This window comes from Gracilinanus agilis, chromosome 1 (genome assembly GCF_016433145.1).
Source record: "Gracilinanus agilis isolate LMUSP501 chromosome 1, AgileGrace, whole genome shotgun sequence".
In the NCBI taxonomy this organism is placed as follows: domain Eukaryota; kingdom Metazoa; phylum Chordata; class Mammalia; order Didelphimorphia; family Didelphidae; genus Gracilinanus; species Gracilinanus agilis.
In genome coordinates this window covers 402,946,380-402,973,458 of record NC_058130.1, presented here as the reverse complement: position 1 = coordinate 402,973,458, position 27,079 = coordinate 402,946,380, and the positions used below count along the sequence as shown (strand labels likewise).

Genomic DNA, 27,079 nt, shown 5'->3' with positions numbered 1-27,079 from the left:
GAGAAAATACCCCCTCTAGGAGGTACTGAACACTAAGTAAGCACAAAATGAGCCATGGTGAGGGAAGAGTTCAGACAGGGGAGAGGTCTGGAGACTTCTAGAAAGTTTTACAGGCGACTTGATCTGGGCCTTCAGAGATGGTAGGGATTTCAGAGGGAGTCCAAGCTCAGGCACTGGGCATCCCATGATAGAAGAGTCTTTCCTAGGATCACAGATTGAGAGGGCATTGTGCCCAATCCCCTAATTTTACCTATGAGGAAACTGAGTCTCAGAGATGTGATATGGTCTGTCCCTAGCATTACATAGCTAATAAAAATGTCTGATGCAGTATTCAAATGAAGATGTTCCTGACACCCTCCCCACATGCTTTATGTCCTCCACCCACTGCCTTTTCTGTCTACCACTTTTAGGAGCTAGTTAGACCCAAAGAGTGTCTTTTTGGGGGATCCAAATGGGAATTGGGAAAACAGATAGTCAGAGTAAGTGTGTGACTACTTTTTATCAGCAGCAGCAAGCTGGGCATTCTGCCAGCCTCAACCTCTCCTGTCACAGTCCAAGATGAATACAAATACAGGCCACATTGAAAACCAAACAAACAAACCTAATTAGCAAAGAGAAAGTATTGTACAGGGTCAGGGATTGCTTGGGAAGTACAGTTAGCTGGTACGGCAGCCATCACTTCCCACCTCTTCCTAATCTGTCTTAATTAGAGAAAGAAAATAGGAAACTATTGGAGGCCTAAAGGAGTCAAAAGGCCCTTTACCCAAAGAAGTTATCTCTTGAAAAGACACCGGCCTGAAGAACCAGAATTGGAGCTTTTTTTGTTATCACTTCTGGTATGGATGGAAAGCCCTTCACATATTTTACTGCCCACTTTTGCCTGCTACAGTGCTTATTTTTAAGTCTAGAAAGCTAGAACTTGTAGAAGCATTATCAATCTTCACTTCACCCCTTCCCATTTTACAGATGAGGAAACTGAGTCCCAAAGGAAGGGCAGTGACTTATGCAAGGTCATACATCATATAGCAAGCTCCAGGGTGTTTTTTTTTAAACCTTTATTTTCTGCCTTAGTAACAATTCTAAGCCAGAAGGGAATGGGCTAGACAAGTAGGGGTAAGTGATTTGCCCAAGGTCACACAGCTAGGAAGTATCTAAGGCCAGATTTGAGCCCAGGTCCTCCTGACACCAGGGCTGGTTCTCTATCCACTGTGCCAGCCTAGTCCAAGTATTTTGAGTGGCTGCCCTCCACCCCCATCAAATGGCATCCCTTCTCATCTCTGACTCCAGGCTTCCTTCAAATTCCTGCTAAAACCCCATCTTCTCCAGGAACCTTTCTTGATCTCTCTAAATTCTGGTGCCATCCTTCTGTTGCCTATTTCCCATTTATCCTGACTACAGCTTGTTTGTACAGAGTGGTCTCTTCCTTTAGATTATGAGCTCCAGGAGGGCAGGAACCTTTCTTTACATCCCTAATACGTGGCACAGTGCCTGCCTTGTGATGATAGCATGACAGGATCATAGAGTCAGACCTAGAAGAGATATCATAGGTCATCTCATTCAATCCCCTCATTTTACAAATAAGGAAGTCCCATATAAGTAAATTAACAGATGGGTTATAAGTAGCAGAACTAGGATTTCCTGCCTCCAAAACCCAACTCTTTCTCTCTTTAAAAATAACCCTTGGGGGGTCAGCTGGGTAGCTCAGTGGATTGAGAGCCAGGCCTAGAGACGGGAGGTCCTGGGTTCAAATCTGGCCTCAGACACTTCCCAGCTGTGTGACCCTGGGCAAGTCACTTGACCCCCATTGCCTACCCTTACCACTCCAAGATGGAAGGTAAAGGTTTAAAAAAAAATAACCCTTGGGGGCAGCTGGGTGGCTCAGTGAATTGAGGGCCAGGCCTAGAGATGGGAGATCCTGGGTTCAAATCTGGCCTCAGACACTTCCTAGCTGTCTGAGCCTGGGCAAGTCACTTAACCTCCATTGCCTAGCCCTTACTACTCTTCTGCCTTGGAGCCAATACACAGTATTGACTCCAAGAAAGACAGAAGGTAAGAGTTTAAAAAATAAATAACCCTTACCTTTTGTCTTGGAATCAATACTAAGTCACTGAGTCACCTAGCCGCCTCCCAACTCACTTTCTACTCTATCCGTGTTATAATAATAAAGAGAGCCTCTGCCAAAGCTGTAATAATAATAAGGAGCCAGTACCAATGTTTGATAGAGGGGAGATAGAGAGTCTATGAGGTGAGACTCTCTTCTAACTCTCCCCTCCCACCGAATATACACTGCTGAGACTTCGAAGGGGTGTCACCCCAAAACTAGGTGACCTGAATGGTCATGCTACTCCACAGGAGTTAGGGGCAAGGCTTTCCTATAAGATGAAGTATGGGGTACCCCAATCCAAGGTTCACACAAGTCTCCTTTGAGGTCAGTCAATTTCATAGCGGGTAGTCTGACTTCAAGATGGAGGCAGCCAGACCAAGCTGTGATTTCCCTCTCCCTCCTTGTCTCGCAGGCACTCTGGAACGCTATCTGACTAATGAATGGCTTTTATTATTTGCATTTTAGGGGTGAAGGGCAGAGGGATTTGGGGGTGCCCTTTTCCCTATTTCTATGGAGTCCATCATTGGGTGGGACCCTTTGGGGTTCCCACTCCTAAGCTTCTCCCGCCCCTTCTCCTTCTGTTTCTGTTTCTATCCTTTTCTATAATTGCAAGTTAGACTGGAAAGGGTCTCTCAGCAAGGTTGGGTAATGGGAGAAAGAGCCTAAGAGATCGCTCCCAAAATGGAGTCCAAACACTTAGCTGACTCGATGATTGAAGTCTTGCTGGGTGGGAAGCAATGGGACGCCTTTGACTAGGGAATCAGGGTTTCAAGGTCCAAAGAAAGATCCTCAGGAAGCCCTCAGGACTAGATCTAAGCTGAGATGTTCTCTTCCTCCCTCTCTCCAGTCCTCCACCACCCTTCCCCTCTCCTCCTCTTTCCCTTGAAAAATTCCCCAGAATCCTCTCTGATCTCAACCGTCACCAACTGTCACCAACTGTCAGCCATTCCTTCTCTGGCTCCTTTTGTCCCATCCCCCTTGCACAAATCCCATCCTTACAATGTAAACTATTTAGCATGGTACTTGGCACATGGTAGGCACTATGTAAATATTAGCTATTATGATAATTATTAAATACCAGCTTTATGCCAAATGACGGGACTCTACTTTGGGGGAATATAGGAGGAGTCTATGACTTTAGAGAAGACTACTGCTTTGCTGAGAAAAGTAACATGAATCACACGAGATAAGAAAGGATTTAACTCTGGTACAGATCGTACAAATTGTAGGACAACAATGTCAGACATGCTGCAGGAGCAGCAACATCCTCTCCCTCCATCCCACCCAAATTAAAATCTAATTGGGAAATATTTAACAAAATGAAATAAAAATAGAATAGAACATAACATTGAAATGTTGTATTCTAAGCCAATTTGTAGGAACATTTCAGTGACTTCTCCTGCCCCTCACATTGTTATTTGAATCTGACACTACTTCTCTAGTTCAGGGAAGTAAGGGATCAGTGTGGATCAGAGTTATCAGGATCAGTTCATGGCAGAGGTGATGAAGTCTACAGAGGTTTTGGATAGGTGGAAGGGAAGAAGAGTGTTTCTACATTTTCCTCTTGAAGTTGAATTTAAGCAGTTTTCATTGTATGGAGGGGATGGGGAGTGGGAGCAGAGAGCATTTGGAGCCTGATAAAAAGCTCTCTCTTCATTTGCTGAGGTAGACCAGAGGGTATCTGAAGCTTCTAGATTGCAGGTTTTCCAGTTCCAGTTTCAGCAGTAATAGACCATTATGGAATGAGTCCCAGAAAGTGTGGGCAACGCTTGGGGCATTAGCTTTGGTACTGAGTTGGCTATGGTGCAGTAGAAAGTCAGAGGACTTAGGTTTGAAGCCCTACTTAGCTACACACTAGTTTTGTGACCCTTGGCAGGTCATTTTTTCCTGCCTAGTATTGTCTCCTCATGAAGAGATTATATGATCTTTGCCATTCCTTCTAGCTATAAAACCTTTGGTCCCATGGACTGAGACCCTGAAGAATGAAGACCTTGAACAACTGATTAAATCCTTTTTTTTTTTTTTTTAGACTTTGTTTAAATTTTTGTTCAAGTATTGGGAACATTGTTGGGTCCAATATGGCTTCTCTAAGTAGGCCATTAACTAGAACTTGGCGATGTTTTGTGATATAGAGATGTTTATTATAATTTTCAAGGAGACTTGATCTGTAGCACCTTTCTTTTTTTTAACCCTTAACTTGTGTATATTGGCTCCTACGTGGAAGAGTGGTAAGGGTCACACAGCTGGGAAGTGTCTGAGGCCGGATTTGAATCTAGAACCTCCGGTCTCTAGGCCTGACTCTCAATCCACTTAGCTACCCAGTTATCCCCATGTAGCACCTTTCTTCCAAGGAGTTCTTAGCTCAGTTCTTTTACCTGTTACTACATCAACCCTTGTGAGACAGGTAGAAAAAAACCCTAATTGCTATATAGATAGACACAGATCCTGAGTTATTCACTAATGAGTACAGGGTGTCTGATTTTTTTTAAATTCCCTTTTTTCCCCTTTAATTCCCTAATTTATGAGTGCTCATAAAACTGTTACCATATTCTTTATCAGTCAAGGTTACAGCCCACATACAGGATGGAAACCATGTTCAGTTTTGCAGTTTGGATCTTTAAAACATCGGTCTAAGTCATGTTCAACTCTTTGTGACTTCTTTTGGGGTTTTTTGGGCAAAGATACTGAAGTGACTTGCCATTGCCTTCTCTAGATCATTTTACAGATAAGGAAACTGAGGCAAACAGGGTTAAATGACTTGCCCAAGATCATACAGCCAATTATTGTCTGAGGCCAAATTTGAACTCACAAAGAATTCCTAACTCCAGTCTTGAAAAACATAGCAGGTGATTAATAAATGCTTGTCAGTTGACTGAAAAATAAGGACAAAAGTTGGAATGATGGTGGTCAGTGGCCCTGCTTTTGTTTCTATGCACAGAAGAATCATGGGTATTATTTTCCTTAATTGTTTTTCCCCTTCCAGTCTTTATCTGATAAGGAAAAGTTTGAAAGTCAGAGACCATAAAGGAAAAGACTTTTTTAGTTTCTAAGGATCTAACTGTCGTTGCTGAACTTGGCATTGGAATCATCTACAAAGAGCATCATGACAGTGAAACTCCTTGAATCGCCCAATCAGCAAACATTTACTAAACACCTACTATAGGCAAGCAATTAGCTCTGAGGATACAAAGACAATGAAATAGCCTTTACTCTCAAGGAGCTTCCATTTTACTGGTAGGGATAATAAGAACATATATAAATATCTATAAGATAAAAACAAGATAATTCCAGGGGGAAGACACCAGCAGCTGAGAAGATGAGAAAAGATTTAATGTATAAGGAGGCTTGAGGTGAGCTTTAAAGGAAACTGGCGGGGCCAAGAGGTAGAGATGAGGAGAAAATGGGGAACAGCTAGAGAAATGACATAGAAATAGAATGGCATAGGTCTAGGAAGAATAGTAAGAAAGCTAGTTTGGTAGGACCATAGATTATGTGAAGAGGGATAATGTATAGGACTGAGTGTCATAGATCCAGGGCTGAAAGGGACCTCAGAGACCATCAAATCAAAGTAACTTATTTTACAGATTAGCAAATTGAGACCCAGTGAGGTTAAATAACCTGCCCAAGGTCTCACAAATAGTAGATGTATAATAAAGGTTGGAAAGGTAGATTGAGGCGAGGCTCTCAGATGATATGACAGTATATACAATTGCGAAGGACACAGACCACAACAATATCCAGAAGTTACCAGTCAGGAAATCATAGTAATATCTGGGTGTTACTATGTTGGAAACAGCAGTAATATCTAGTTGCTAGTTACTTCACAGAAAACTGCAGTTCTATCCAAATGTTGCAGTATTAGAAACAGACAATAAAGCCCATCTGTCTAGGTGTTAACTTGGCACCATAATGTATTCAATGAGTGCTGTGCCTCATCTTCCTGAGTTCGAATCTGGTCTCAAACATTTATTAGCTATGTGATCCTGGGAAAGTCACTTAATCTTGTTTGCCTCAGTTTCCTCAACCATAAAATGAGCTGGAGAAGGAAATAGCAAACCACTCCGGTGTCTCTGCCATGAAAACCCCAAATGGAGTCACAAAATATCAGACACGACCGAAAATGATGGAATGGCAATGAAACAATAGTTTATTTGTTACTATACTTGACACGATAGCGACACCTGGGTATTACTATATAGGAAATTGTAATAATATGTAAGTAGGTCAGATGCAGTGGCATATTAGGTGTACAGTACAGAAAATAACAGTAATACCTAGGCATTACTATATAGGAAGCTACAGTAACATCTGGATGTTGATGTGCTGTGTATCAGTGATATCAGTCTCTAATAGAAATGGATCCCTGTAGCTAGTAAAGTGACTTAGAAAACTACAAGCTAACATCATCCATGTTGTATTGTATTTTTATTTATTTTGCCAAACATTTTCCAGTCATACTTTAATCCAGTTTCTGATTGTGAGTTGGACACCTCTGCTGTATACAACAGAAATAGATGGTGTTAGAGCAGTGCAGGAAACCACAGTGCCATCTGAGTGTTCCAGTACAAGAAACAGTAATAATGCCTAGGTGCTAATATATAGGAAACTAGAACAGTGTCTGGGTGTTGCTACATATAACAGCAATGTTCTGGGGCTACTGGATAGGAAATACTAGTCAGGATCAGGCATTACTGTTAAGTAAATGGGAATAATGTCTGGGACCTTGGAGTAGAAGCAGTGGTCCTTACTGCCTTTATGTTACATGTGCAGAAGGCGAAGTTCTTAATGTCTGAATGTCTCTGTGTAGGAAGCCATAATAATGCCTGTGTCTTCCTATGCAGTTAAAACAGAATTCTATTTATAGATGCCTTTCCAGGAATACATCTGTTGTGTAATTCAAGACCCACCTGTTAGAAAAACCATTAATGTTTTTGGAAGGGGGCTTAGTCAACCATTCTTGCTATTTACTTTACTTTGCAATTATTATGATTTTTCTGCCATTGGTCATAGTCACTTGGCCCACTCAGTAGAGCTCCAGGCCCAGAAGTTTTTAAGGTCCCTTGCTGGACATGCTGCATTGATGTAAGTCACAGTTGCTGTTTGTCTTCAGTATTTGCTAGGAACTTGCCTCATTGGGGTTATGGTGTCGGTCCGCTCTTGGGCACATTCTCTCAGATCCTTCCGTGGGGTGACATTGAATGTCTCTGGGATTGTCTCTTTTCTGCCTGCCAGCTCGGGAGGAACAAGCCAAGGTTTCACCCCCTGAGGTGAAAGCTGAAGATTTATGTATCTGTCTCTTTTCCTTGCCCTTGAGCTACATACTGATTTGAGGCAGCTTTATTGTTATGCCTTGGTTTTTAATCTCTGGCTTGGCTGAAGAACTTGCCTTATTTAAGTAATTGCCCCACCCCCTTCTGCACTCAAGTCCAGCACCCTGCAAAGCCTCTGATTACAAAGAGGAACCAATTTAATTAGCTGGCAGGCATTCCTGGGTCCTAGCATTGTGCAGTGAGAGCTACAAAAGAAACGGAAGACAGAGTCCCTATCCTTGAAGAGAAAGCAATGTTTTAGTGGTGATAACAGTAGAGGATATGGAGAAATAAGCTCAGTGAGATGGTAATTGTATCCTGTACAGTGAAACCTTGAAGACTGGACTGAGGAACCTGGAGATGAGACAGCATAATTCAATTCAACAAACTTGAATTAGGTACTTGATATGTGTAAGGTACTGTGCCATTCAGAGAAAAGCAGAACTTTAAACAAACAAACAAACAAACAAAACCACCCAAGCCCCATGGTTCCTGCCCTCAGGATCCTACAGCCTACTGAGGGGGTGTGACATGAACACAAAAATTCTACCATAACGTTAGATAGATATGATAGCCACAAAGCAGAGATCCCATCAAAGTGTTCTAAGAAAATTCAAAGAGGGAGAGAACATTTTTAGCTAAGGTAGCAAATTTTACAGAGGGGTTGACACTTGAGCTCAACCTTGAAGAAAGAAAAAAGGATTTTGACTGGTGAATATGAGGACAAAGTATATTCCAGGGTTAGAGGCAGCCTAAAAAGATGCATGGAGCCCAGAGGCAGCATGTTGAACTTAGGGAATCACTAAAATTGGCAGCTAGGTGTCATAACAGATAGAGTGCTATGCCTGGAAACATGAGTTCAAATCTGGCCTCAGACACTTACTAGCTGTATGATCCTGGGCAAGTCACTTAATCCTGTTTGCCTTGGGGTTTTTGTCTATAAAAAATGAACTGGAGAAGGAAATGGCAAACCATTCTAGTATCTTTTCCAAGAAAACCCCAGATGGAGAGACATGAATAGATAATTTTCAGATAAAGAAATTAAAACTGCCAATAAGCACATGAAAAAGTGTTCTAAATCTCTTATAATTAGAGAAATGCCAATCAAAACAACTCTGAGGTATTACCTCACACCTAACAGATTGGCTAAAATGACAGCAAAAGAAAGTAATAAATGTTGGAGGGGATGTGACAAAATTGGGACATTAATGCATTACTGGTGGAGTTTTGACTTGATCCAACCAATCTGGTTGGCAATTTGGAACTATGCCCAAAGAATGCTAAAAGACTGCCTGCCCTTTGATCCAGCCATAGCATTGCTGGGTTTGTACCCCAAAGAAATAATAAGGAAAAAGACTTGTACAAAAATATTATAGCCGCGCTTTTTGTGGTGGCAAAAAAATTGGAAAATGAGGGGATGCCCTTCAATTGAGGAATGGCTGAACAAAATATGGTATCTGTTGGTGATGGAATACTATTATATTGTATGGAATAATGAACTGGAGGAATTCCATGTGAACTGGAATGATCTCCAGGAATTGATGCAGAGTGAAAGGAGCAGAACCAGAAGAACATTGTACACAGAGATGGATACACTTTGGTAAAATGAAATGTAATGGACTTCTCTACTAGCAGCAATGCAATAATCCAGGACATTTCTGAGGGTCTTATGAGAAAGAATGCTATCCACATCCAGAGGAAAAAGTGTGGGAGCAGAAACACAGAAGAAAAACAACTGCTTGACCACATGGTTCGATGGGGATATGATTGGGGATGTAGACTTTAAATTATCACTCTAGTGCAAATACTAAGAATATGGAACTAGGTGTTGATCAATGACATGTAAAACCCAGTGGAATTGAGCGTTAGCTATGGGAGGGGATAGAAGGAGGGGAAGGAAAGAACATGAATCATGTAACCATGGAAAAATATTCTAAATTAATTAATTAATTAAATAGACTTAATTGCTTTTGGAGGCATTAAAGAAAAAAAAAAAGAAAGCCCCATCTGGGGTCATGAAGGTCAGAAATGACTGAAACAATTGAACAATAGCAAATATTCCAGATTGGCATTAAAATAGGGAGCTGTTATTCAGTAAACATTTAATAAGCACCTACTATGTACTAGGCATTGTGATAAACTCTGGGGATACAATTAATAAAAAGAAAAATATTCTCTGCCCTTAAGGAATATATACTTCACATGGCATACACATATATGCAAAGTTAAATATCAGTATGTGAATGCAGTACAAGGCTTATCACCAGGAATAAATTCTTAACTTCCATTTAATGGTTCAGCATGAGATTGAAGTGGAGTTTATATGTGGTAAATTAAGTGCTGTCAGGAAGACTTGGATTCAGATATTGCCTGTGACACTGAATAGCTTCAGTGACTATGAAACGAGAGAGATTGTGACCTCTCATACTCAGTTTCCTCTTGTGTAAGATGTAGGTAATAGTAAATGGAGAACATTCCTCACTGGTTGTGAGGTTCCAATAAAGGAGTATATGTATAGCACTTTTCAGGCTTAAAATTACTATATAAATGCCAATTATTGATGTTACAAAAATTATTTCAAGTTGTTTTGTTATGGGAGTTCAGAGGGAGAAGTGACCCCTGTGGGCTGGTGACAGCAGGGAAACTTTCCTCAAGAGGATAGAAGGAGAGATTTAGAGTTGGGATAGAGAGAAGTCAGATGGCCAGCTGAGAAGCAGATAGTTCATTAGGCCCATTCAGAAAATGGGTTGACTAGGATGATTGATTTGCCAAAGGGTACATAGAGGCAAGAGTTTAGAACCCACTAAGCACAGGCAGGGTAATTTAGAGGTCAATGAGTAAATTGGGTTGGCTTGATTATTTGGGTGGTAGCCTGGCTAGAATAAGAATAGGGTAAAGGAATTGGATGAGGAATGGAAGGCATTAAAGGGGAAGGGGCATTAACTTGGGAGTGGGGATATTTGGCAGGGGAGCCATCATCATATAGAGCAGCAGAATAAAGATCCAACTTCTTTTTTATTCACCTCAAAGGCAATATACTGAGGTACAAAGGTGACTCAGTGAATAGAGAGCTGGGACTGGAGATGGGAGGTCCTGATTTCAAAATCAACCCCAGACTCATCCTAGCTGTGTCACCCTGGGCAAGTCACTTAACCTCAGTTGCCTAGTCCTTACCACTCTTCTGCCTTGGAACTGATGTGTAGTATTGACTTTAAGACAAAAGATAAGGGTTTAAAAAAAAAAAACAACAGTATGCTTTGTGTAATGTAATAGAAGAATCCCTAGATTTGCAGTTACAACAGCATAGCCCAGTGAAATGAGAGCACTGGATTTGGGTTCAAATCTTGCTTTGTTATATAATATGATCTTAGGGAAGTCACTTAACCTTTCTAGAAACTCAGTTTCCTTGTCTGTAAAATGTGGGAGAATAGATGTCCTCTAATATTTCTTTCAATTGGAAAAAAATCGTTGTTCTTATAGCAGAAGAAAGGGAAAATTAAAAGGAAAAAAAGGGGGCAGCTGGGTGGCTCAGTGGATTGAAAGCCAGGCCTAGAGATGGGAAGTCCTGCATTCAAATCTAGCCTGAGACACTTCCTACTGATGTGACCCTTGGACACATCCCCATTGCCTACTCTTACCACTCTTCTGTCTTAGAACCAATCCACAGTATTGATTCTAAGGTGGAAGGTAAGGGTTTAAAAAAAAGGGGGAAAAAGAAAAGCCATTGCCATAACTTTTGAAGGAGATAAGTAGTGAGCTTTCTTTTACTATTTTTCTTCTTCCTGTGAAAAATCAGCAGCAGAAAATCCAATCCAGTGCTTTGCACATTGTAGACTAAGATTCATTTATTAGATTGAAGATTACAGGCATATTTCTAAGGGGGCTTCACTAGGTAAAAAATGTTGAGAAGCCATTTTATCTAGAACTTTAGAGCTAGAAAAGACTAGAAAAGAGATAATTTAACCTGACACTATCCCTACCTTCTTACTTTATATACAAGACAAAGAATATTCAGAGAGGGGAAGTGTTTAGCCCAAGGTCACACAGCTAGTTCATTTTCAGTTCAGTCTTTGGTGGTTCTTTTGTGACTTTTCCTTTCTTCCTTATGTCCTTGTTCAATTGTTTCCTTTATATTTATTTTATAAATTGATATTTTACATATTACATTTACATATTTTATATGCTCTATTTATATTTACTTCTGTCTCTATTGTTTCCTCTGCTTTCTCAAATTCTTTAGTATTGGATTTGCTTTTTCTGTTGGGAGGATAGGTCTACAATATTTCAATAATGACTTGAAAAGAAGATTCCTCATAACCTCTACCCATGAATTATTTAAAAATCAGTACCCACCCAGGCACCTATCACCTGCCTAAGAGTTCTCTGTGGAAACTATGTCAGTTGTTATCATGACTATAGAGATGGTAGGTTAGGTAGGAGGAAATGGGAGGAGAGAACCAATCTGCCAATTTTTCTAGAATGAGAGAACTTAGAGCTGAAGAAAGTCTTAGAAAGTATCTAATTCAGCTCTCTTGTTTTACATACAGGACCCAGAAAAGAAATGAGACTTAACTAAGGGAAAAAAATATTAAATAGGAGAGTCTAGATTTGTACTCAGGACTCCTGACTCTAAAATCAATGTTTTTTCTACACATCACATCACCTCTTACCTTGTTTTGAGAAAAGAAGGAAGGAAGGAAGGAAGAGAGAGAGAGAAAGAAAGGAAGGAAGGAAGGAAGGAAGGAAGGAAGGAAGGAAGGAAGGAAGGAAGGAAGAGAGAAAGAAAGAAAGACTGTGTAGCATCCATGCAGAGGTGCAGTAGGAGAGATGGTTACACTATTATTTATTAAATCTGTATGATCTTGGTTTTCTCATCTATAAAATGAGAGAGTTGCACTCTGAGGTTCCTTCCACTTTTCTATGAAGTTATTTGAGAGATCAGTGTTAACATTTTTCTTTGCCTTCTCCTTTTGATCCTGAAATATATTGATGTCACATTAGGGCATGAAGTGACTGTCACTGGGAGCCAGTACTAGGAATCTCAGTAAGTGAGCTAGACAGGTCTAGACAAGTAAGGAGTTTAGGTCAAGGGATCATAAAAATGACATCAGAGAACAAAGTTGATGAGCTACCATCCCAAGGCAGAAGTTGTTTTCACTTTGCTATTTTTATCCTGCCTGCTAGATATGGACTGATCTCAACTCTCAGATATTGTTTATGGCCAAGGTTAGAGAGGGAGATCTTCAGATGAATCTTGCTCATGATTTTAGTAGAAATGTTAGAATTAATCTTATAAATAGGGAGAGGATGGGTCTTAGTAGGAGGATGAGGCTTTCCAGACTCATTGAGTAGGGCTTTATGTTCATGACAAATAAGACAAGTATCCTCTGATGTGGGAGCTAATAGGTCAATTTAAAAGTATTTCCTAAATGATCCTCATTTTTATATGATATTTTGAGGTTTCCAGTGTACTTTTACAAATATTTTATTTAATCCTTATAATAATTCATTGAAGTAGAGATTTCTAGTATTATTATCTCTATTTTACAGTTGAGGAAACTGTAAAGTTAAGTAACTTGTCCAAAGTCATACAACTACTAATAAAACCTGGACTTAAACTAAGTTCTGTCTAGGCTCTATAAATACAATTAAAAAAAAATTCATTATCCTACCTTTGAAGATGACACATGGAGAACCTTAGTCTTGACAGCATTTTGATTCTAGTGGGAAATAATTCCCTTGTGGAAACAATTTCCTTTTTCTTGTCACTTCTGGTGGAGGGATCCATTCTGGGTATCATATTTTAGGAGTGGCATTTAAAAAAGAGGTAGCTAGGTAGCACAGTGCACCAGATCTGGAATCAGGAAGATACCTGTTCAAATCTAGCCTCAGACATTTCCTAGTTGTGTGAGCCTAGACAAGTCTCTTAACTTTACACTTATTTATTATTGATACTTGTATTTAAGTATAGATAATATCAATTCTAAGACAGAAAGTAAGGGTTTTAAAAATGATACAGTACATCCAAAGGAATACAGTCTGGATCATGCGGGTACTAGAGACTATGACATGGGAGGATCTGTTGAAAGAACTGGGCATGTCATAGTTTGTCTTCAGGTTTTTAAAGGAGACTCACAAAATAAACAGATTAAAATATGTTCTGTCTGGGGTGGGGGTGGGGGAATTGTTAATAGTATATTAATAGTTAATAGATGGAAGTTACAGGGAGGCCAGTTTCAACTTCACATTAGGAAAAACGATCAACTAATTATCCCAAAGTGGAATGGGATACCTTGACAGAGTTATTTCTCTTTTGCTAGAGGTATTCAAATGGAATTTGGGTGGCTCCTTGTCACAGATATTTGAGACAGTGTTCTTATGCAGAGGTGGGTAAGACTCCATGCCCTAGAAGCCTCCCTTTTAATGATGACATTTCAATTTTGTGAGAGACAGATGGAAGTGTATACCATAGAAACATGGCAGGTGGTATATTAGGGATTGTCCCCTAAAGGTGAGAATGTGAACTGGCCTATTATTATGCTGTGACTCAAAATAATAACTTCCTTCTCTACTTATGTCTTCTCTTTCAGAATGGCAACAAAGACAACTCTATGGACATGTTGGGTACCGATATTTGGGCTGCCAATACTTTTGATTCTTTCCGGTAAGCTCCCCTGGGCTTCCTATTTTAGGAGGTGGTGATATTCTTATGTTCACCTAAATAACCCAGCAGTCAGTTGCCTGCCACCCATCTGTTGTCTGTGGCTCCAAGAAGCTGTAACATGCACAGCAACCACATGCTGGCAAAACCACCTGGACAGGAGGGCTAAACCAGGATGAGGGTAACTGACTGGCCTTAAGCCCATTAGTGAGTTAGGGGGATGTTTACCTCAAGCATGTGAAGACTTTCCCCAATGTTTGAGAACAATTTGTTCTCATAGCCATGAAAGCAGATGAAGTGGGCTCTGTGGAGCACTTAGAGCCTGGTCAGACTTAAAAGATGCCAGGGACATCTCCGGCATCCTCACTTTTGTTTTGCTGTTGGACTTCAATGACTTTGAAAGACAACAAGACGGATGACACATGCAACTGTGCCTCATTTAAATCCAATTCATTCAGTGATATTAGTGGTCTCCTTCAAAATTAAGAGCCTAGTGTTACGTTTTCATCCATTTGATAACCACCCTAAGTCATGGAAAGAAGTCAGAAGATCCCAGCTCTCTGGTTATGGAGTCCAAGTTCCCAAATATTAAGACACTGCTTAAAGTGGATATCCCTTGATATATCCCCTTTGCTTCCTTTATAAACTGAGGATAAAGCTCATGAATAGACTCCATATCTTGATTTTTTTAAATAAACCCTTACCTTCTGTCTTAGAATCAATACTAAGTATCAGATCCAAGGCAGAAGAGCAGTAAGGGTTAGGCAAGTGGGGTTAAGTGCTTTGCCCAAGATCACATATTTCAGAATTGTCTGAATCCAAATTTGAACCCAGGACCTGCCATCTCCAAGCCTATCTCTCTCTATCTACTATGCTACTTAATTATTCCTTGATTTTTGCAAATAGAATACCCCTGAAATGTTGTGTGGAAATGGAGTTTTGGTGTCCCAAATCCTGTTTTCAGTTATTCCTTTATAATTTCAGATATTTCAGTGGCTAGTGGTATCAAACACTTGAACTTTATGCCCTTCCCTATCTCCTAGTTTCTCTGTCCACTAGTAAGTGAGCTATAAACCCTTGTGAAAAAGTAAAGAATTGTGCTTTTTAAAAAGGCATTTATAGGCTTGCTCATTGCCTCTGAGCAGCCTGGAGTGCTCTCTACACAGATTGAATTCTATTCTGAGGGGCTAATCACAGGATCCTTGACTATAAAAGCTGTAAGGAACTTCAGCTGTTATCCACTCTGATATTACAGATGAAGAAACTAAAACTTTTGTCTTCTGACTTCAATTTCAATGCTTTTATTATTTAACATATATTTATTAAGCAAGGCACAAAAATAAAAAATCATATAGATCCTGCTCTCAAGGAAATTGAAGATATATAAATAACTGATACAAAAGAAAATGTGAAGATAAGTACAAGAGATTAACAAAAGTAATATAAGCAATTTGAAGAAGGAGAGGTTACTTTTTATCTGAGGAAGAAAGATATGAAAGGCTTCACAGTGGAGATGACGTCAAAGTTGGGCGTGGAAGGAAGGTATGCCCCTTTAACTTGCAAAGATAGTTTAGAAATTGGTCCACTCTGTGCATGGCACATGGCAGAACAACAGAAGACAGGACATTGTCTAGTTTTATTGGAGTATAAAGTACACAAAGATGAGAAGTATAAGCTAAGAAAACGATGTTGGAATCCTATTGTGAAGGGTATTGCTTGCCAAGATTAAGAGTTTCTGCTTTACTCAGTAGGTGATGAGGAGACACATAAAGCTTTTCAGTGATCATGCGATCAGATCAAAGGATTTAAAAGATTATTCAGGCCACTGTATGAAAAGTAGATTGAAAAAGAGATTTATTGGTGGTCAGAAGGCCTGTTAAAAAACCATTTTAGGGGGCAGCAAGATAGGAGACAGGCGGTCCTGGGTTCAAATGTGGTCTCAGATACATCCTAGTTGTTTGGTCCTAGACAAATCATTTAACCACCCCCGCCTAGACCTTACTGCCCATCTGCCTTGGAACCAATATGCAGCATTGCTAAGGCAGAAACTGTAAGAGCTAAAAAAAAAAAAAAAAAAAAAGCCATCATAGTCTCCTTCATCTCCATTCTGTGCCTCACTCTCAAGGCAAAATTCTAGTCTCTTTGTGATTCATTGGGCTATATTTGTTTGTCATTTTCTTTCTCATCCTCAATTCTTTAAAGTGGAGATTTTGGCCAAAGACAGTTTCACAGGAAGATCTCAAATGTCTGCAGACATCCTCTCCTATACATAGACTGAGTGAGGAAAGAAATTTTCTTGTGGAATTTTTAATTAATTAATTTTTTATGACTAGGGATAGAGGAGTACAAGAATGGTGTGGACAGTCCTCAAGGACTGTTTCTTACTCTGAAGTTCCTTGGCTTCTCCTGAGGAGTGAAATTATTGTGTCTCCAGGAAGGGAAATCACATCTGTCCCTTTCCTCTAGAGCAGTGATTCTAAAGTGGGCACTACTGCCCGCTGGTGGGTGCTATAGTGAGGGGGGGGGGGGTGCGGTGATAGCACAGGTGCATTTATCTTTCCTATTAATTGCTATTAAAATTTTAAAAAAATTCATTCCCAGGGGGCTAAGTAATATTTTTTCTGGAAAGGGGACGGTAGGCTAAAAAAGTTTGGGAACCACTGCTGTAGAGCTATTAGTTAGCAATGTCTATCTAAATCCTACCACCCTTGGACTCCCAGCTCAGATCCCACCTTTTCCATGATTTTATGGATTAGCCCAGTTCACAATGATTTTCTTTCCTCCTTTCTGATCTCTCAGAACATGTCATCTTCCCTACACATTTTTGCTCTTGGTCATAGACAGGCTCCTTCTTCATTGTACACAGTAATTTATTGTCTTATATGTCCAGAGAATCTTAATTTTAAAGAAGGAACTTTAGGGGACATTTAAATCACCCTTTAATTGTTTCATGTGGGTTAATCTTGTGCTGCCCCCATGTGAGGAACATTAAATGCATCTCAGAATGCTGAGGTAACCAATAGCCTGGAGTTTTAAAAAGTAGATTAAGGGGCAGCTAGGAGGCTCAGTGAATAGAGAACTAGCTCTGGAGATGGGATGTCGTGGTTTCAAATGTGGCTTCAGATACTTCCTAGTTGTATGGCCTGGAAAATTCATTTAACCCCAATTTTTAGCTCTCACTGCTCTTCTGCCTTAAAAATGATACTTAGTATTGATTCTAAGACAGAAGGTAAGGATCTTAAATTTTTTTCAAATCAGTTAAAAATTGGAAAACTGATCACAAACTTGGCACAGAAGCAAATATAAGAGTAATGTGAGTATTTAGGTATCTAGACATATTTTGGAGCTCACTCTATGTCAAGTCAAGAGCCCATAATAACTTCTTAGATTGACTTAGTGATAATTTCATCACTCCAAAGGTGGAAGCTCAATAAGGAGAAAGTCTACTCTGTATCTGATTCTTGATATCAGATTGGCACTGTTTGTCTGGGGGGAAATTATTAGGATATTGTAGGGAAGTGAACACTTTTTTTTTACTTACAGTTTGTGATAGAGAAGAGGAAATGTGCACTTGAAATGCTCCCTAGATTTTGGCAGAGTATGTCTTAAAAAGTTCAGAGGAAAGAGAGGTTGGATTTCATTTACTTAACATTAAACAAGAAAAGTTATCCCAGGAGGGACATTCTCAGGACTGAAATTCTAAAGGTTCAAAGGAAGACAAATGCAGTGAAAAGGAAAAACAGTCATTGAGAAGCCTGATATGGATGCATAAGGAACTCACCAACAATTGAGATTTTTAAACTCTTAAGTACAGAAGATGGGAAGAAAGGGCAGGTTGAACAGGATGAATATAAGAATATGGCATGTATATGTGTAAAAACAGTGTCCTGAGCATTAAAATTCAGAATGAGCTAGAGTTGACAAAGGAAGCTAAGCACAACCAAAAGGGTTGTTGGGCTATTACTAGTTTGTTTTTTTGTTTGTTTTGCTATGGAAAATGATCAAAGGAAAAGAAAACCACTGCTAGAAAAGATGATGATAACTGCCACAGAGAGAGAAAAGCTTCTTGTTTCTTCCTTCACTTTAGTTTTTTCTGTCAATGAGTACATATTTATGCTTACAATAACAGATAAATGCAAGCAAAACATTTTAGCAAAGTAATAGGGGATTGTTTAATTGCCCTTGATGAATTCAATTCACCTGGCCCAGGCGAGCTCCATCCTCCAGAGTGAACACACTTGGGGATGTGATTGCTGTGGCCCTCACTGCCAGAGGTATTTGAAAAAAAATTAGAAAATGTGTAAAGCATCTCAGGAGTGGGGAAGGGAAAATGCTTTTTAAATTTTCAAACAAGAGAATAGAGCAGAATCTGCAAACTATTGATCATAAAGCTTGACTTTGATTCCTGGAAGAATTCTAGAATGTGTCATTAAGAGATAATAAACATCTAGAAAAAGAAATAGAAATTACAAAAAACTTATGAATTTATCAAGAAAAAGTGCATGATTTATTTCCATTTTTTACAGGATTACTAAACTAACCTAGATTTTGGTAAAGACTTTAATAAAATATAACCATTCTTATGAAAAAAGATGAAGGGAAAATTAAATAATAATGTAATTAGGTGAATTTGAAACTGATTGAATGACCAGACTCTGAGTACTAATTAAAGATTCAGTGTCAACTTGCCAGGATGCCTCTAGTGAAAGGCTTAGCCTTGAGCTGTTTAACATTTTTATCAGGGACTTGGATAAAGTCAAGTATCATATACTATAAGATTTAAATTAATATCAATAACTCCAAGTATTATATTTTTTAAGATTTATTAGTAATCACTTGAAGTAGAAGAAATAAAAGAACAAAAGTATACAACCTAAGTAAAACCACATGAGTAAAATTCTCCTGCTTGGCTCTCACCTACCTTCCACAATTGCTTTCCTGGGAGCAGAGAATGAGAAGGAGGAGCTACACCAAACTATATCCTCCCTACATTAGCACGTAACATGAGTTGGTAAATGGGAAGCTGGGAAAGAGATTTCTGGGGAGAAAATTCTAATTACACAATACTTGTCATTTTTGCAGATTACACAAAAGTGTAAGGGGCAGAATTAAAACTGGGTAAGATGAACTTTAATGACAAGTATGAGAAGTTTTCACAAGTATATAATGGGGAAGATGGGTAAATTACACTTTGAAAAAAAATCTGAGGTTTTTAGTAGATCACAAGCTCAGTATGAGTAAGCATTGATATGTGGCAGCCAAGAAAACTGATGTGATTTGGGGCTATGTTAAGAGAAACAATTGGCACTATTACTTCCTTTATTCTGAATATTGCCCTATTTATTTAACCTAAAGTCCTATTAGCATTTTTGGCCGCCATATCACATTGCTGACTCATGTTGTTTTTAGTGTATTAAAATACTCAGTTAATTCTCATATTAATTTTTGTCTAATTCTAGATCCCCAACTGATAGACTTATATAGTTGATTTTTAAATCATTATTTAAGACTTGGCATTTATCTCTATTTCATTTCATCTTTTTAGATTTGGTCCAGTGTTCTAGTCTATCAACATCTTTGGATACTTATTCCTTCATCTAATGGTTCATGCTTCCCACAAATTTAATAGCTTGCTTTTAACCTACTTAGAAAAAAAAATTTTTTTAAACCCTTACCTCTTTCCCTAGAATTCATACCAAGTATTGGTTCCCAGGCAAAAGGGCATTAAGGGTTGGGCAGTTGGGATTGTGTGAATTACCTAGGGTCACACAGATAGGGAGGGTCTGAGGCCACAGAACCTAGGACCTCCCATCTCCAGGCCTTGTTCTCTATCCACTGACCCTAGCTGCTCCAGACAGAAAATTATTTAACAAAATGGTTTCAGGAAGGACCTTTCTGCATTTCATTAGAGAACTCCTTCTAAGTCAACATCAGTTTATTAATTACTAATCTTTAAAAGTCTAGTCATTCTACTAGTTTTGAATTCTAATGATAATTTCACCTCTCTATCTTAAACACAATAATGTGAGACTGTGTCAAAGGTCCACTGAAATCCAGAAGTACTATATCTGGGGATTTTTATATATCAGTTTTGTAACCCTGGACATTTGCCTGTCACGTGTTCTGCATCTCTTCTTTGGCATACCCCAAATTCACCAACAGTGACTCAGCAAATAAAAGCTTCCAGAAGTTCTGTCAGTAGTCTCACATGTAATTTTTCAAGACTTGATGATGATTTAAAGTTATGGAGGATTCTGCAAGTGCATTTTTTCCATCTCCTCACTTCTCTAAGAATTTAATTCCTCATTTTCTGTTTATGCTCTCTGTATAGCTTGGCTTGAAGATCATTTTCCTTCTTGTAACTCCTTAGTAAAGATACAAGAAATAAAATAATAGATGTTTGTTCTACCTCCTCCACATAATCCATGATCATTATCATCATCCCATCTACCCTTAGGAGCAGTCCCGTCCCTCCTTTGACTTTCCTTATTCTTTAAACATGGCATTAAAGATCTTTTCAGTTGACAGAATTTATCTTGTCTCAGGTAGTTCTGGGGTCCAGCTTTCTCTAACTCCCTTTTAAAAGGTTGCCAGCTCTTTCTAACACACCATGCTGCCCTCATTGAATGAATGGTTTTATTAGAATTAGACCTTATACTTAAAAAGATTACTTTAACTATTCAGGCTTTTATAATCACTCAACAAGTATTTATGAAGCATCACCTATGTGCTAGGCATTATGCAAGGCACTAGGAATACAAAAATAAAGACTGATACAATCTCTGTTCTCAAAGACATTCTAAGACCCTACTATTTTCTCAGAACTGGGTTAAACACTAGGGAGTATAAGAACAGCATGAGTGTTGCCCAAAAGGAGCTAACAGCAGAAACTGAGGAGAAAAAAAAGACATACAAGTATGAAATAATAGATAAGGTAATATTTAATGAAGAGCTGAAATCTGTGTTCTTGGAGAACAAGTTGATATAGAGTCAGGATTTTCTTGTGTGACAACTAAAGGAAGCATTAGAAGAATTAGAGAAGGGTTATTTAATATGGGTTGGACTCATCAGGGAAGGTTAAGATTCACAAAAACCTTATAAACATTCAGATAAGAAAACTGAGACACAAAAGTGATTTAATCCATTGGCCACAAAAATATTTATCTTTTTCATAAAAAGGGTAAATTGGAAGGAAAACTAAGCCCACTAAAGCAATCTATACCCATTGCACAATTGAACCCTTTAAAAAAGAAAATCCAATTAAGTGGATCTTTGGAGAATGTTATTTCCTACCTCCTTGCTCTATTCTAAAGCAATCTCAATGTTCCTTCAGCCCTACCTCTCTATTTCTGTAGGTAGCCTTGCTGGTGTTCTTGGAATCAGCACCAGTTGTCTAGACCCCCAGATACAGATTCACAACTCCCTGTCGAAGTCATGGTTCACGCAGGAGTAGCTGGCTATCACAGAATGATGTTGCCATCTTGTGGCTTTGCCTAGAAATTGCGCCTTCCCCTAGACATCATCACGGAGTAAGAGTCAAAAACTGGAGATGTTTGAGGCTAGATTTGAACCCAGGACTTCCAGTCCCCAGGCTTGGCTCATCGACTGAGCCACTCAGCTTGCCCCCAAGTCCACTTATAACTGTAATTCTGCTTGCCAGCACTGCAATTTATCAATTCCCCTTCTAAAATGTGTCACCCAGAGATAACTACAGTCCTTGAGAGATGATGTGAACAGGGCAGAAATACAAAGCGTCATTACTTGCTAATTGTGTAAATTGTTGCTTTCTTCATGCAGCCTCAAAGATTACATTAACTTTTTTTGCCTGCCGTTTCACAGTTGCTGTCTTTTATTTGCCTCAAAGCTTAACACAGTTCTGTATAAAGGAGAGGGGCTTATAAAATAACAATGCTTAAAAGAATGCCTGGACTAATTGTTTAGGATTTAGAAAAGAACATTATTCCTATTGATTAGGACTGAAACTGATCTGGGATTACTTGTTAGCTCATAGACTAGAGGAACTTAGAAGGTCTTCAGTGAGAGAAGCCGGATACATAGGCTATACTATTGCTTTCCTTTTAAGAGAGGTAAGCAACTTTCCCAGCAGTGATATTGGTGTGAATGCGTCTCTGGTTGAAGGATGCCATTCATGCTGGGAGTACCCAAGAGTAAGAATATTCAGGGCTTATGTTACAGTAGGTGAAGAGCTGGAGAATGGTTTTTAGTCAGGCCAAGAAGGAAAAGAGAAGATTCGAAGGGCCCTAACAACCCCAGAATAATTAAGAGAACGATAAAGGCAGCAAGGTTGAACCTGAAGCCATGTTCAACTTAATAAGCATTAATTAGGCATCTTCTATATGCCAGGCTAGGGGCTTGAAATACAAAACACAAATAACTCAATTATTTCCCTTTAGGAGATTGTATTCCTCTGGGAGGGGAGAGATAAAACACACATGTAAATAAATAGAATGCAAGGAAAATAGATTACTGGGGAGATCAAGGAATGCTTCACAATAGAGGTGGGATGAGCTGAGGCTTGAAGGAAGGCAGAGGTTCTGTGAGATGAAAAGAGAATTCATCCCAGACTTCAAGGATGAGTTGTGCAAACACAGGAGATGAAAGGGGTGTAGTCAGTTTTGGAAAATAGAATGAAGTTGAGTAGTTTACTTTGCCTGGAACAGAAAGTGTGGAGGGGAATAGATAGTATGAAATAAGGCTGGAAAGTAGTGGGGAACAAGGTTATGGAGGGTCTTGAATGCCAGACTAATAAGAAACCGGCTGCATAACCTTAGAAAAGTCATTTTTTCCCCTTCTATTCCTTGTTTATTCCATCAATTTTTGAATTTTTGTAACTTTTTGCCCACTTGATATTCCTTTCATGATCTTGGTTCCATGCAGGCAAGGGGTGATAGAAAGACCACGAGATTTGGAATTAAAAGGCTTGACTTAAATAAGTTACTAGCTGTATAGCATTGGGCAAATCCCTTAACCTCTATGAGCTTCAGTTTTTCTGTCTGTTAAATGGAGCCAGATTTGAAAAAAGAGGGAAGGAATGAAGGAAAACTTGGGAGGAAAGAAGAAAGAAAGAAGAGCTTGGGAAGAAAGAAGAAAGTGGAAGGAAAGAAGGTGGGAAGAAAGAAAAAAGGAGGGAAAGAAAGAAATATGGAACATAACATAAACATCAGTGAGTTATTGCAATCTTGGACTACAGAAAGAGAAGCCTATCTTCCAGGAATAAGGTGCAAATAGTAGTGTCTTTGAACTCTCCTCTGGTCAGAGCACATTTAGAATACTGTGATCATTTTAAGAAGAATATTGGAAAACTATCAAGCATGAAGAAGAAGGCTGGCAGAATGAATGATACATGTGAAGATCAGTTAAAGGAGCTAGGGATGTTCAGCCCATAGGAGAAAAAACTCAAGGAATATGTGATGACTATTCAAGTATCTGAAGAGATGTCTTGAGAAGGATTAATTTAATTTGTTTTGCCCATAATGAAAGAACCATTATCCATAGACCAAAGTTGCAAAGAGACTGATTTAGGCTTAATATGAGGAAAAAACATTGGTGTTTCTTTGGAGAATGTGTTTTCTATAGAATGTTTCCAACTTTCAGGTTCTCAGATTCTATTAAACTCTTCACTGAGAAGTGACAGGATAAAATCCATGTTGTTATTTTTCTAGGATTCTTTTCTACCATAAATGGATTGTACAGCCTGCAAACAGTCACAATATAGACCTTGTGAGGAGGACAAGCCTAGAGGGCATCTTTGCTGTGAGCAGACTGTAGAAAGTCAGTCACCAGTGAAGAAGAAGCCTTCATCCTTCACATGGAACTCACATGGTTCTTTTTTTAAAAACCCTTATCTTCTGTCTTAGAATCAATCTTAAGTATCCATTCCAAAACAGAAGAGCAGTAAGGGCGAGGCAATTGTGGTTCAGTGACTTGCTCAGGGTCACACAGCTAGGAAACTCATATAATTCTTTTTTTATTTTTTTATTTATTTTTTTTTAGACCCTTGTACTTTGTTGTATTGTCTCATAGGTGGAAGAGTGGTAAGGGTGGGCAATGGGGGTCAAGTGACTTGCCCAGGGTCACACAGCTGGGAAGTGGCTGAGGCCAGGTTTGAACCTAGGACCTCCTGTCTCTAGGCCTGACTCTCACTCCACTGAGCTACCCAGCTGCCCCACTCATATAATTCTTAAGAATTTTGAAAAGGGTGAAATATGGCTTTCACGCCAACCAGAAACACCCTCACCCACCACCTTTCTCTCTGTTTTGGATATTGTACTTGTTAGATAGTAACAAAATGGAAATTTTCATTTTTTTCCCTCTCCTCTCTTTCTCTCTTTGGGCTCAGGTGTGGAAAAGGGAAGCTGGAAGATGGGGAAGGAATCAACCTGAACGACATAGAGAAAGTTCTCCCTGCCTGGCAGGTATGTGCACAGACATGTGATGCCTATTGTTGGAAGCCTACAATTGGCGAGGGGGTGTTGAAGGAGTCCCATTCTCTAGAAATCATTCAGTAATAATTATTAAAGCTCTATACTGTCTTTCGAATTATTATACGTGATACATGTTTTAACTTCCTGATTATTCTGGCTGTGGTTTTCTATGATGATGATGATAAAGTTGATTAACCTGTTTTTGGTCATTGTTCCAAAAAGAAAAGGACCATGTAAGCAGTGCCAAGAGATCCCTCAGATGTTGTACTTTGGGTCTGAAATAAATAAAAGTATGACAGCCACCTCACTGATGGAGCATTTTCCCAGCATATTGCTGGGGTGAAGGGATTGTTTCAATGCCTTAAGTGGATATAATTAGTTTTTAAGCTTTTTAAAAAATTTAAGTTGTCACTAACATGTCAGATTGCCTAGAGTACTTGGTAAGCCTCAGCAGCTGATTTGTTTCCAATTTCTGAATCAGGGCAAATCCCAGTAGGTGGAGAAAAGCCTGCAAAAACAGATCTCTTTACCTACAAAGGAGCTGATGATTTATAAAAGCAGCAGCAAATGTTAAGGGGGTGCCATATTTGTCCTGCTGTGAGACAGTCAGCCCAATAGGTAGTTCTGGAAGAGATTATCAATAATTGTGTTGTTCCTCCTGACTCTCTAGCCTTTCTCACCACATGCATATTTTATTTATCCTTCTTATTCATCTTTCCTTCATCTTTTATTCCTATTCTTCATTTTCCTTTATTCTTTTCTCCCCAGATTATGCCTTAAACCTACTAATGGCAGCCATATTCATTGCTTCTTGGCCCAGCTGCAGGCCTTTGGACCAGAGAAGTTACAGAGCCTCTGGTTTTGTAACAGCAATCAAGACTGATGTTTTTCCTTTTGTTGAGAGCTACTCAGACATTCCTGTGAGGTTCCCAGTGGCTGGGTTACCAGCCCAGCTCTGTATCCCAAAATGAGGACGGTATGACCTGTGGTCTTATCCCAGCTTCCCATTTCTGGTTTTGGCTATAGTCTTAGGCTGTTGACTGACCAACCCTATAAGAGAAGGGGAAGGCAAAAGCCAGTTGGCTCTGTCTCAGCTTGTCTGTGCCATCCCAGACCCCTGTGGTTGGCCCTTCCTGATTTATACACACAGATCATCCAGTCTAATGGTTCTGAACCTGGAGTCCATGGATTGAGATTTCAAGGGAATTTAGATGAAGAAAACATTATAGCTTCATTTTCACTCACGTCTCACAGAATTTAGCATGATCTTCAGTTATTTAAAAACACTGGTTTGAGAAAAAGGCCATCCTTCCACAAAGGGACACACATACCCCACAAAAAAAGATGAAGAACCTTCCGTCCTAGGCTCACCTCTTCACTTTACAGATGAGAAACCCCAAAGCTTAGGGAGGTCAAGTTGCTCACAGTGACAAGATTAAAATCCAGGTGTCCTTGTTCCCAGACACAACTCTGCCTTCATAGGCTGATTATAGTCCAGTGACCTTAATTGAATGACAAATAAGTTTTGATTGACTACTGTAAAGCCCTGAGAGGATACAATTCCTTTTCTTGAAATACTGTTGACAATGGATTTTGTGGTATGAATAATACATATACTAGGAGAGATCAATGTCAAACATTTATTAAACACCTACTGTGTATCAGGCACTGTGGTACTTTGGGTTGTCTCTGAGGCCACAAAAATAAAAACTGAAATTCGAGTCAATTGCAGATTTAATTCCTCAATTCATTGTCAAATATTAATATCATGTCTATGACTTTATGATCTGCCACATAGCCTAATACTGAGCCACTTCCCAGATACTCAAGACTTAAAAGATACCAGTGAGGGGGCAACAAGGTAGCTCAGTGGATTGAGAGCCAGGCCTAGAGATGGAAAATCCTGGGTTCAAATCTGGCCTCAGACACTTCCTAGCTGTGTGACCCTGGGCAAGTCACTTGACCCCCATTGCCTAGCCCTTACCACCCTTCTGCCTTAGAACCAAAACACAGTACTGATTCTAATATAGAAGTTAAGGGGTTAAAAAAAGATTCTAGGGAACCCTCAGGAAATTAGGCATTGGGCCTAAGTCTTAATTTCCTTTGCCTCTGTTTTCCCACTCCTGTTTGTTTCGATTTTCTTGAGAATCTCTGTCTGGCTATAAGTGGGGAAATGTTTATGACTGGCAAGTCCTAAATTCCTCTTAGCTGGAGAGACAGGGGTCACTGAATGAACCCCAAAGCTCTTGCAACTCTGTAGGTCTAAGGCAGTGATGGGCAAACTACAGCCTGCAGGCCAGATGCAGCCCCCTGAAATGTTCTGTCCAGCCACAGGACATTATTCCTAATCTGGCGAATACAATGAGTAGGATACAATACAACAATGAAACTTCCAAAGAGTTGCCTTAGAAACAGATTGACAGATGAGCATTTCCTTTCCTTTGGCCCCCTCTTTAAAAAGTTTGCCCATCAGGCTGAGGGACTTAATGAGAAAGAAAACTAGCCACATTCAGAGGAAGAACTGTGGGAGGGGAAACACAGAAGAAAAACAACTGCTTGA

General features: G+C 39.4%; 1 protein-coding gene across 2 annotated transcripts in view; it reads left to right on the top strand.

Moving 5' to 3' along the window:
- The window catches only part of CTIF (cap binding complex dependent translation initiation factor), a 363,068-nt gene that overhangs the window by 25,786 nt on the left and 310,203 nt on the right, over positions 1-27,079 (top strand). For both annotated transcript variants that reach the window (XM_044664825.1, XM_044664818.1), the window contains exons 3-4: positions 14,004-14,077; positions 24,435-24,510. In XM_044664825.1, coding sequence (XP_044520760.1) covers positions 14,004-14,077; positions 24,435-24,510 — 150 coding nt within the window. The remainder of the gene's footprint in view (positions 1-14,003; positions 14,078-24,434; positions 24,511-27,079) is intronic.